The following is a 13,433-nucleotide window of genomic DNA, read 5'->3' as shown; positions in this document are numbered from 1 at the left end:
ACATAGGCTTAGATATAGAGAGACATTGACATACAAAGTCCATCACAAATGTACAAAATCTAGGCCGTTAAGACACACGTGTACGCTTTTCTAAAATTCCTCCATCATAATCTTACGTCTCCACAAATATCTATCTTGAACCATGTACTCAAAGTGGTGAAACATTATCAAATCTTGTCTAAGCCGGTCATCCCAAGTCAACTTGGGTTTGCCTCTACTTCCCAGATGGTTTTTACTGCTCTAATCAACATTGACATTTGCCTCGTCTTTAAATGCTCAAACCATCTTAATCTCCTCTTTTTTTTTATTCGGACAAAATTAACCACTTCTAACTTTCCCCAATAACCTTTATTTCTTATTCGGTCCATAACCTATTTGGGAATCTCCGGATCTAGTGTGAACAGTGTTTGGTGATTGGTAATAGAAATTATCTAGAGAATTGTTTAAGGTAATCGAATCACTACCTATTCATTGGGAGAAGATAATATAAACAACTCTTTAGACAAATGCATGGATGTAATATTAATTTGTTAACATGTGCACAAATCACTACATACCTATGCGTTTATGTGGTGATACCCTTCTAACTAGTCTCTCGTTATATGTTTGGTTCTTAACAAGTTTTCCAAAGCAATATAAAAGACCGGTCTCAAAACAAAATTACTCATCCGATCAATTTCCTTCGGATTGCACAAAAAGTACAATTCTAAACAGCTGCTACTGGACCATCAGCATACAGTCAATCTACATAGCATATACACCATATAATTTTACTTGTGTATTTGACCAGACAGGCAGCTACAAACCAGGAGGTTTGAGCAAAGGGACCGGACCGAAGATGCCATCCACATCAACAGGAAGCTCAAGTACCCGATTGATGACTTCTGGTGTATTCGTCTTGCCTTTCCATGTGTTAAACCATGGCCCACCCCCAACTTCTACAGCTGCCATGTTGCTCGTTACATCCAAAATAAGCTACATACATAATAATCACAACAAAGTGTTATAATATGCACATGATTACATCTAAGGCTGTCTCAGATGCTATATATATATATATATATACATATATATATAGATAGAGAGAGAGAGAGAGACTGATACGAAGTCAACTAATAAACACACCTTCCCCTTACTGCCATCAGATCCTTTTTCCCAAATTTTAAGAGTTAAATCACCAAAGCATGTATCTTTGCAAGCTGGTGCGAGGCCCGCCTCTGTAGTTGGAGCTCGCAATGTGGTCCCTGGATCCTTGGTTGAAGCCTCTAGTTCTACCTGTTTATGACAAATCCGTCTGTTAAATAGTAACCATAGAGGTGAAATTTAGCTGTAACGCGTCAGGTCGGTACACAAAAAACTTGTTTAAAAATGTTTTATAGATGTTTAGAACACAGTTTTGAGATCGTATTTAGTGTATTGATCAAGTATCAAACTAGACGAAACATGTTTGCAGGTCAAACCATCCCGATTTGACTGCAGAGCCCGTTACACAACCTGTCCATTTAGCCACATTTAAGCGGCCAAAACAATGCAACAAGTTGATTAAAGTTGGAATCCATAGGATCTTTGTTTGCTGGTAAAGAAGAAAATAGGTATTCCAAAAGAAAATATGCAACAGAGTGATAATAATCAGTTAATCACCATATGTGTTTCATTAACGCCGGTTACGTGCCAGTAACCCCACTGAGCAACTTCCCATTCAACAACACCATTCCAAGGAACAAACTCATAGAAAATACCTCCATAGTGAACTCCAATCTGAAAGAGAGCAATTTTATAGAAACAAAAATACAAATGATTCTAACATGTTTACAATCGAACGAGCGACGGTTTAATACCAGTGCAGCATTCTCATATGTTTCATTAAGTCCAGGCAATTGCCTTAATCCGCCTCCACAGGTCAAACCAACTTCTCCACTTGCACCTTTAAAGACATTACATTGAACCTGCAGATTGTAGATGCATTGATTTGTTACAAGGGAAATCTTATCTCTTTCATACACTGATACATAACACGAGATAAATACCTACCCAGAACCACTTTCTAGGAAAACCTCCACCCCAATTCTTCTCACAATAAGAAGGAGCATTTTGAAACTCGTATGTTTCGTCACCCCATTCTATCCAACCTGGAAAACCATTTACAATGTTTTATGTTGATTTAGTTTAAATAAACAGACGATCAGTTTCTCATATGCATGATGAATGGTCATTGATTTAGAATGTTTGTCAAGGTGGATCATTATGTAACAAGTTAAGATCACAAAAGAGAAATATAAATGGCAAAATTTTTTTCAAGAAGTTTTAACCATCTTTAAAGCATATTGAACCTCAAAAAGGATTAGTGGTTTTCCAAATGAGCAGTGCAATCCAAGGTTTAAAGCATATTATAGACTAGTTTTTTTCCCAAACTAGTGTTGGTGAAAAAACTATTTACCAAACTAGTGTTTCTCATATACTTTGTATTCACCTTGTAGTTTTAAATTAACATATTAATTTTTTCCACCAACACTAGTTTGGGAAAAAAACTCGACTTCGGCTCATGGAACATACCATGCAGCCTACTTACAAATAGATTTGGCTTATAAAGTACAAAATTTTGGCTCAACTTAACCGAGCAACACAAGTGAGCCAGCACGAGAGCTTAATTTTTGCTCGAGCTAGGCTCATTTACAAACCGATTTCTAGCGAGCTTTTTGAACATCTCTAGCTGCCACAAAAACCTTTTTCAAAGCAACAACAAAAATAAATAACAGAGGGAAGATAAATGATCACAAATTTGGATAAAGTAAGATTAAATATTAATGAAAAAAGAGATTTGCCTGTTGAGAGTCCACCAGCCATGCATATTTGCCAATGAGGTTCGAATACAGGAAAAACAGCAAGCCAACCAGCTGTGGACTTCTGTTTAGATCCTACATCACCCCAACCATAAACCGGGCGTGTACTATACTCCCAACGTGCACTTTTTACAGTTTCAGCATAATTTGTCCTGAAGTTAATAGTTATATATATCAAACAATCAAGCTATATCTCAATTCTCTAGAAACAAAGTTTAAACACATGTAATATATCACATTAATATCAGTAATTATATCCATAAATATAAGCTGACACCTAAAGAAACATTGATTAATCCTTATGCGTATATCATTATTGCCGGTTATAGTTCAAATTAATATGCTCAGTAAACTGCACCAAAAATATGAGCTCACTTAGTCATTAGAATGCATAATCTTATAAAAGCAGAGTTCATCCACAATCTGTAGCATCAATTCCTATAAATCGTTTTGAGCGGTTTCTTTTCAAAATTCGGCAAAGTAACAACATAACATGATGAGAAGAAGTCATAAATAGTAATCTTAAATTCTAAATATAATGCTATTTTCAGAATAAACTGAAATGCATTCCGCCAGTTAGGTATCAGTGTAAACCTTTTTGACTTCCTGACTACAGTCAAACAAGACTCTTAAAACCTTGTCGCCAAGACCATAGCTTGTAAAGTATGAAATTATGAATACATAAAACTAATTTTCATTCTTTCTAGTATTCTTTCAGAAACTTAACAAGTTAACATTCATTAAAATTACACATGTAAATCTCACAATGAATATCTGAAAAGTAAAAATTTTTTATGTGTAATAAGAACAATAATGCAGATAGTTCACTGTTCATACCAATGCACAAGTATCAACATTATCAACAACACAATTTTAGCTTGAATCCAGTTCCTCTTGAACAAGATCATACTTGCTCTTATGCTTTTAAAACCTAGATTTTGTTTAGCTTGGCTGTTGTGTCTCAACAAGCGGGACCTTAGTAGTCAGCATATAGATAGGCTAACCCTTAACAATGTCATATTTTTTTTTTGTTTGGATATGTCTTGATTTTTCTGGTTTATATTGCAGGAAGGGGAAATAACAGCAGCAGGTCGAGTATGAATAGCAATAAGGAAGATGAAACCGAACATGCAGAGGCTGATGGTGTACTTTAACAACTTATTTCTAGTATATTAGCAAAAGTCATTTGAACCCATTTATTACTTTCTTATTCTAGGAAAGCTTCAAATAGATGGGGAGACCGAAAGGGCCGGGGCTCAAGTCGTCTTTATAGTGCCTTGTGTCTGTTAGTATGTATGTTTTAGCTTAGAAATGAGAAAAAGAATGGAAGAGAAACACACCTTCCATCATCACGGATGAAACCTTGATGCCATAGGGGAGTAACTTGAAATCCTTCAATCACACTCTCATTAAAAACCTGCATAGGTGAAGTTTATATAAACTAGATGTCGCTCACATAATTGAGTTTGTTATCACAGTTTCAGATTGTCAACTCTAGTAGAATCCCTTACACAAGGCAAAGGGATTTCTAGTATTGTGTAGCAAAACATTAAAAAAAATATTAATAATATCCATTTTCCAATTTTCTAAAATAATAACCAAAAGTATTAGTTGGGGCAACTTTGAACCCACTTTGTCTTAGCTAAATCCCTTTTTCCAGCTAACTTAACCCTTATCAATGAAACATAACCCAAATATACTTACTATACATATAAATGGGTTGGAGGAAAATCAACCAACCTGGGGTGGAACTTCATTGTTTGGAGGGCGCTTCCCGGTTTGCACACTAAAAGAGTTTCCAAGCATCAGCTCATGCCGACCTGGTATTAAGTTTACAGTTTTCTTTGTAATAAGAAAAAAAAAACAGCGTCGTGATGATGGATTTTGGTGAAGTTACTTACTTCCCCAAAAGTTGTGAGATTCTTTAGTGTATTGGCAGATGTACTTGTCGTCCGCGCCAAGGATTTGAGCTCCAACTCCAGTAAAGCGCGGTCCATACTGCAGTTGCTCCAACATATTGAGGTTGTTTTTGAAAGCAGGACTCTCGACAGAATACATAAAGCAGAAGCTTTGTCTTCGTTCGGGTATTGAAAGCTTCAAGTACCAACCCTCAAAAAACTTGCGTGTAGTGCCATCAAAGTGGTAACTGATACAAGAATCAATGTATGGAGTTAGTTATTAAGTGTTAATAGAAAACATAACATATATAAAAAAAAATAATCCACCGACCCGCTGTGAGGAGTACGGAGAGGTCGATTAGAAGGCGTGGGCACATAAAGAGGAGGATTCACAATCTTCTCCTCATTATTAATGTTGTCTTGTTGCAATTGCACATCGTAAATATCCGTCTTGGGCGTCGCAGATAAACCCCGGCGAGTAGCACTGGACTGATCAGCAGCTCCATTGAAATTGAATGAGAATTTGAGGTTAGGTTTTGATTTTGAAATGGATGATGGAGTGAGTGATGAAGGAAAATAATAATAATGAGGGGAGGTGGAGGTCTGAAGCGTATGTGAGTCCATGGTTTAGTTGATGTGGGGGGGGGGGGGGGGAGATAGATATTAACAATGACAACCACGAGGTGGCGTGCTTGTTTCTTCTACTCCAAACAAACAAAACGGCGGTGGATATTATTAATTCATTCATTCATTATTTATTTACTTTTCCCTCATCCCAGATTCAGATCTATCTGTCTATTTCTATTCTAGTAAAAGAGTACCCATTTTTAACACTAGAGCACTCCTCATCTTTTTATGACCCGTATTCAAGATATGGTTTATTTTCTGGATCTCGCCTGGGTCCTTACCCGACTCAATATAGTGTTATAACCCGGTTTCTTTTCATTTAATACCCCTACCAATTACAAACCCTAGGGCGCCTCTTCTGTCAAATTGGAGATGATGCGAGTGGATAATCAGTGAATGAAGATGGACAACCAATAGACCTCACCACTGGCAATTGTGTTCATAAGGTAATTAGGTTATCTTTTTGTGTTGGATGTAAATATATTGGTGTCTATATCGTAGGGAAGACATTATTTGCTCAAATTTGTTGCTTTGATGTGCTTTGTGTTTGGCTACAATATTTATAGGTTCTCTTTGTTTCTTAATTGTTGGGTGTTTATCTGAAATGGGATAAAACTTGAATGTCAAAATACAAGTCTCTTTGTTTACAGTTTCCAAACATTTTTGACCGTACATTCCAAATTTGCAAGTTAAATGACAAAACAAAGTGATTAAGGCTAATCCTTTGTAAAAACAAACTTTAGAATAAATACCAACACACTTACAGAATATGCAAGTAGGCTTTACATATTTTTGTGTGTTTGGTATTTTGCTTATACAATCTGTTGCAAAGCATAAAGAAATGAAATACATTTAACAGTTAAGGAGTATGTAATCGAATCTTGCATTCAAAACATCTGATTGTTACAACTTTAAACAACACAAGCACATCCGGCTTTGTTTTCCACAAATATGTAAACAATTGGTTATATGGTATTTGATTATTGCATATCACATAATCACTTTCAAAAAAACATGTATGTTCATTTCATCTGCAAATTTTGATGTATTAAAATTTTCTTATTCAACATCCACTTTATGATGCACAGCAAAATGATAAGTATATAATTTGTTTATAATATGTAGGTATGGGGAGATTGTTGGAGTCAACTTTTTACAAATAAACGCACACAAAAATCTAAAGCCGTTGCTTTTGTTGCATCTAATGTAATTTACTTATTATTATTTTTATAGTTTGAATATTCAGTCCAACGTTCCATTACTTATTTACAGAATTCCAATTATTGTTATAAGAATATAAGGAGTTATGTTCACATGATTAGGGTGTTTTGTATGGTTTATATTCAAAATATGAAAGGTATACACAATGTTTTCTTTTCTTTTCTTTTTTTTTAAATATAAGGAATTGGAGCCGAGCTTTTTCAAGCTCAAGCTGAGCCTAAGCCTTGAAGCTCATTTAGTTACCGACCCCGAGCTCAATCCTTGTATGGGAAGTTCGTTTAGGCTCACCGAGCCTTGTGTATTTTTATGTTTTACCAATTTTGAATTTTTATATATTAATTTTATACTACGTATTTGAGCTCGAGTTGAGCTTTGGATTGAAGAATTAAATTGTTTAGGTTTATCGCTTGGTTTTTATTTGTTTGTTAAAGTTTGAGTTATAATAGTTTCCTTGGATTTGTTTCGTTTAAATTAAATAGGGAATTTGTGAACCTTATATTTGTGTTGAGTTTTTGAGTTCGATAGAAACGGGTACCCAAAATGCCGGTGTTAACATTCTTGATTCAATTGTATTTTGCTGATCTATGCCTTCGATTATTATTCTTCGTATGCAAGTATGTGCAAAGTTAGATCCTGAAATATGGATTGCACATATGGTGGTTAGTGAGGTTCTTTTCTGAACCTAAATTAGGTCCCCATGTTAGATTTTGCAATGAAATAGACATTGTTTGTATGGATGATGCTAGCTACTTTTATTCACTTTTCATTAATCTCTTTTGAGGACTATACTTATATATATGTAATGATGTGCGCTCTTTTAGTTAAAGAGCTTGCCCAAGAGTATGAGGTACTGAGTGACCCAGAGAAGCATGAGATATATGATCGTCTTGAACACCCAAAGTTTAAGAGAAAGGGTGATGGCTTATTTGTTGTGTATTGAGCTTGACAGAGGCCCTATGCGGGTTCAAGTTTGTTTTGACCCATTTGGATAACAAGTAGCTTCTTATCAAATCTTAACCTGGGAGAGCTTGTGAAGCCTGGTAATTCCCTATGCAAAATTATGATTAATGTTTTTTTTAAGGATTGATGATTTGATTGGTTCTTGCTTGATTTGTAGATATTTAAGGAAATAAATAATGAAGGAATGTTATGTATCATAGGCCATTTATGAAGGGGAAGCTGCACATCCACTTTACTGTGGACTTCCTTGATTCATTGTCACTGGAACAGTGCAAGGATTTAGAGGCGGTGCTGCCACCTAAGCCATGAGCCATCAATGCAGTTATGCAGATGGCATACATGGAGTTGGACGAATGTGAAGAGACAACTCTGCATGACGCAAACATTGAAGAAGAGATGAGAAGGAAGCAACAGCAAGCAGCCACTGCCGGCCCTAATCCTTTGGTTGCCCAAGCAAAGGCTTAAGGCCACACATTTTTTAAGGCCCCGTATTCTAAAATAAATGAATATATTACATTGTACTGAAAATTTACAAAGCTAAAGATCTTGAGTCTATAACACTCCTTCACATTAATTTATAACTTAACATTTATTAGCTGACATTAGTCAATTTTTTCAGTTAAATAGTTTATATAAAATATTTAATTGATTGTTCGTTAAATAAATATAACAATTGATCTAAAGTTTTGGTTTTTCATTATGAAATTACGAGGGTGAATATATCAATGCATCATCTTATTTTACTAGATATATCGCTCACAGCTCAGCTGCATATTAGGTTTAGAATTAACTTGGGAAACTGAAACGACTTGATGACTTTCACACGTAGAATTTGATTTTAATAATTTTATTAAACAATTTTCATCAAATAAAGTTAAAAACGAAAATTTAATGTAAATTTTTTTTGTTACAAACACAATATATAACTTACAAAATAAACTTAACTCCGTCAACTACAAAACTTTATAGTTTATGTTGTTGTGGTCTCAAGCCCAGGTGAAGGGGGAGCGTTTATATAATTTATTTTTTTTTGTGAAAAAGCCTTCATCTTGATAGTTAGCTTGAGGTCTCCGAAAACCTTGGGCCGCCACTGCAAGCAGCTCAAGAAGTTTATAATGAAGGTGAGAAGATATGCATGGTGGAGGTCAGCAGGTACAATTTGCGCATAAGTAATTGCATCAGTTTTTGCATGGTTTGTCTACGGATGATTATAACTACTTTTGCAATGCTCTGATGTATTGTGTGATGAAAATTAGTTTTCTACTATGTTTGTAAATATTGTATGATAAGTTTAGTCATGCTTTATCATTATAAAATATAAATTGGTAATGTTAATTTGTTGATAGTGTTCCTGATGTGATTCGTGAACCAGAAAACGTTCCGGCATGTAATCTTTTGAATTAGTCGTTTCGATTTTGTTTTTCTTTAAGGTGAATGAAGATTAAGTAAGTTGCAAGTAGATTTTGAATTTGAATCAGGAATATACAACGTGATACGAGCTCTTATGCTTTGTATAAGTCAAATATTCAGTTCAACGTACCATTACTTATTACAGAATTCCAACTATTGTTTTAAAAATAGAGTTATGTCTTCATGATTAGGGTGTTTTGTTCGTAGATTTTGAATTTGAATCAGGAATGTACAACGTGATACGAGCTCCTTTGTTTTGTATAAGTCAAATATTCAGTCCAACGTACTATTACTTATTATAGAGTTCCAACTTTCGTTATAAAAATAGGGTTATATGCACATGATTATGGTGTTTTGTATGGGTGTTAAAATTTTCAAAAATTACCCGTGTAAGACACGGGTCTCAAACTAGTTCATTATATACATATAGGGATGTGTTATCCTAAAAAACTAAGTATGTCTAAAAAGTGTATGAAGTAATCTGGATGATTAGATCTTGGATGTCAATGGTCAAGATTAAAAGATGAAGCAAATTGAGAAGTGTTTTATTTTAAATTGTTAGATTGGTGTGTTAAAGGGTAATTTAGTTATAGTAGATTTGGAATCTCCTATTTTTATGCAATCAATCTCTGATTTTCCAAAAATGGTTACCAATATAATATCTTTTTATTAGTTAAAACAATAATCAAAACACACTAATGTTCACAAACCTTTATATGATAACCACCATTCACAAAATAAAATTACCATGTTCTTGATTCAAAAACAATTACAGAGGAACCAACAATTATGAATAAAAAAACACACTCATAATTCCTCATCATACGTTCTCACCGTCGTCGTCTTCTTACCGGCTTGCGTCGCCGGTAAGACACTCTTGTTGAAAACACACTAACATGAGTGTTTTAAGTACTATCTTACCGGCTTGGGTCGCCGGATTGCATCGTCGGAAAATTAAAAACACACCAATAATCGAAACACACCAATAATCAAAATACACTAATGTTCACAAACCTGTACATGATAACCACTATTCACAAAAAAAATTACCATGTTCTTGATTCAAAAACAATTACAAAGGAACCAACAATTATGAATAAAAAACACACTCAGAATTCCTCACAAAAACACACTTACAAATAACCAAAAACCACAACACCAATAATTAACAAAAACACAATAATTTCCAAAAAGTAAATTTTTGTGGCAAAAACGTCACTCTTTTATCTCCCGGAGGTTTGCTTATTTATGCCTAATCAAAGATCCATTACAAACTGATTATAAACCATCAAAACCCCATTTCATTTCTTCATTAATATCCACTTTCCTTCCCATGCCACACCTCACAACCAACACTAGACAGATCAGGCGGTGCCAAAAAAACAATAAAATTAGAAATCAAAAGGCAGTTTAATAAATCACTAAAAAATAGATATCATAAATCAAACCTCATTAATTAAATTGCTTCCATGATTACGATTTCATATAAACGATGATGATATGTGATTTCATTATTAAACACATCCAGTATATTAATGATTTTTTCTTGTTTTTAACAAATTTCGTTCATTTTTTTCATTCTTTTTTGTGTTTCCAAGCGTCAAATTAACAGTTTGTGTGGTTGAAATTTTTGTTTTTTATCACAAAAATAATTTGATGGTGATATTCTTCTTAGCATACGGTTGCTAAAAATAAGGAAAATGATAACAACAAATTAATTCCAAAAATAAAAAATAGACATGGACAATCCTATCCTTTTCTGTTATTATTAATTTAATTGTCAAGATTATTTCCTACACTTCTCACAAATATTTGTCTTTTTATTTTAACCTTCCATTATATATATATATATATATATATCATCAGCTTTCTTATATAGTAAAGAAAATAAAATATAAATTATATTATCCTTAGGTTGTGTCCTTTTGAAGTCCGGACTTAATACTGACTGTACATTTAATAAATTAAGCATTTGCTAAAATCATATGAGCTTATTGTAGTTTAACTGAATGATAGCTTCAATGACATTTATCTTTTCTTTACTTTAAACTTTTATCTCTTTCACTTTCATATGTATCTAATGTCATCACAGCCACACCACACAATCCACATTTCTTCATTTTCATCCTTCTTCCTTCAACTTTGACTTTTTCTATTTTTAATTAAACTAAAGAAATAATCATCTTCACCCATATGCACAGACTCTCACATTCTCCAACGGCTAGTTCCATACGTTAGAACCCATGTAACGGTGTATGCGGCCAACGTGGCAGAGAGGAGGTGATTAGCACACGGAATGGCGCCCCACAACCAACACTCTTACATGATAACTAGGTTAGAACCGATGTACAACAATCTCAACTCGATGATAACCAAAAAAGCAACAAAATAATAATTTAATAAGATAAATAAGAACATATACTTTAGATTATACTATAAATTTATAATTCCCAATTATTATATTCTCAATAATAATAACTCAAAACATAATATAATATAATATAATATAATATAATATAATATAATATAATATAATATAATATAATATAATATAAGCTGCCCCTATGCCTCAATCAACATGCTGCAAACCAGTGGCTCGGGTTGTCTCTCCTTTATGCGAATTGCTATCTAAACCCTCTTGTGAAACCCCTCATCAAAACTTCGAGGAATAGTTAGCGCAACACATTAGGGATCTATCACACCCCAACCGAAGGGGAAAATGCCGGGGCGCGAACTGATTGTTAACAGCTCACAAGGTACTATCATGCAAGTTAAAATATGACAATATTTATTTAATTTATTTAAATAAAGAATTTGCAAATGAGTACATCAAGTATAAAGAAATTACAAAACTAATCTAATAATCTTGAATAAGATTTAAATCGTAAAGGGCATCTCTACGTTATCTTCATCTTGCTAAACAATTCAACCTGATAACTTGAAAATGCGTACAAAATATATATTTTTGTCAACACGAGATTGAGTGAGAAAATCACCAGTTTTAAAATACAATATAATAATATATAAATAAAGAGCAAAACCGTTATCTGTGAGTATATACAATTAAACCATAACATGTAACATTGAAAACAAATAATGATGAGCGGGCTAAACCATTGTCATGCGAATCGGGCGTTGGTTACCATAAATGAGTTGTCGGTGAAACAAATTTTCATGCGATCGGACGTAGGCCACTACGACAGAATGTGATTAATATGATGGACCTCTCTGAATGCGATAAATAAACACAAAAGCAAATAACAAGTAGCAAGTAGTCATTCAATTGATACATGATACATGAGTTTGAGTTTAATTTGATCTTCTGAACAATTTCGAATTTTAAAGGTTCTGCAGATTCGTAGGAATCGAGATATATGAGAAAGAGGGTCTTCGTCGAGGAGACTATGAAATGGAAACGAATTATCCACCATATGAATGGTGCTTGATTTGATTTCGAAATGTTCGGTGATATCGGGTGGAGCCACTCCAGTGTCGTAGCCTTCGAGAGTTGGCTTGGCATACTGGCTCATGTTTGGTTCATTGTTTTGTGCTTCTATAATTTCTTCGGTTTGATTTTCTCCAGATGTGGTGACGTCTACTGACTCGTCTTTTATTGTTTCGGCGGTTTCTGCAGTCAGTTTACGTGCTCGTCGACGAAAGAGTCGTTCCGTTCAGAAATTGGAGAAACAAGCTCAGGTCCGAATGTAGAGGACATACATGGGGTTAAATCAAATTTAAACTATTTAAATTAAGCTAAAGTTTAGTTGAAGTTAAAAGTTAGGCTAAGCTATTTTAAAACTAAACTAAGGTATAAGTTAATTAAGCTAAAGTGTAACATCCTAAAATTTTAATTATAAATAACGAAAGTTATGTTTAGTGATTTCACGTTGTTAATTATTTAATGTCGAGTAAGGAGGGAGTTGGGCTTAGATTGCGTAAGATGGGTTAAATGAGAATGGGCCTCGGGTCCGTGGGCTTTGAGGGATATAAATATCCCATCCCAAACCCAATCTTTCATTTCCACCTTCTTTCTTCACACACTCAAAACACACACATTCTAACCGATCAAGATTCGAAGCCGAGACCCGAGATTTTGTTGATAGATCTGAGTTGGTAAGGTAAGAACAAATCCTCCAAAGCTAATATTACTGAAAATGGTTAGGATTGGATGGGTTAACCGGACCCGAAACCCAAACTGCCCAAATCGGACCCCTAAAACGTCGATTTTAGGCCGATTTGATGGTTGGGATTTGTAGGCGCCGATCATACGATTCCGTGGGTACCAAAATCTAGTTATTTGGCTAAGAAACGAAGGATTTATGGGCAAACAGATCTGCAGCGCGATAACTTCGCCTGCAAGATTAAGTTCGCCCGATGAACTTCGCCTTCAAGCGTAACTTCGCCTAAGGTTTAACTTCGCCTGAAGCCAAGTTCGCCTAAGGTTTAACTTCGCCTGAAGCCAAGTTCGCCTAAGGTT

General features: G+C 34.4%; 1 protein-coding gene across 1 annotated transcript; it reads right to left on the bottom strand.

Annotated features, from left to right (window-relative positions):
* Positions 1–777: 777 nt before the first annotated feature.
* Positions 778–5,362, bottom strand: LOC143568546 (tocopherol cyclase, chloroplastic-like). The gene is made up of 10 exons (XM_077054677.1): positions 5,070–5,362; positions 4,742–4,986; positions 4,581–4,660; positions 4,181–4,257; positions 2,823–2,992; positions 2,032–2,129; positions 1,839–1,946; positions 1,642–1,758; positions 1,126–1,275; positions 778–975 (listed from the first exon to the last, which is right to left on the bottom strand). The coding sequence occupies exons 1-10, from the start codon at positions 5,360–5,362 to the stop codon at positions 799–801; spliced, it is 1,515 nt and encodes a 504-aa protein (XP_076910792.1). The 3' UTR covers positions 778–798.
* Positions 5,363–13,433: the final 8,071 nt, after the last annotated feature.

Source organism: Bidens hawaiensis, unplaced genomic scaffold, assembly GCF_021521415.1.
Source record: "Bidens hawaiensis isolate Kalapana, Puna unplaced genomic scaffold, B.hawaiensis_p1.1 tig00024004_1, whole genome shotgun sequence".
Classification (NCBI taxonomy): Eukaryota; Viridiplantae; Streptophyta; class Magnoliopsida; order Asterales; family Asteraceae; genus Bidens; species Bidens hawaiensis.
This window is presented reverse-complemented; position numbering and strand designations above follow the sequence as displayed.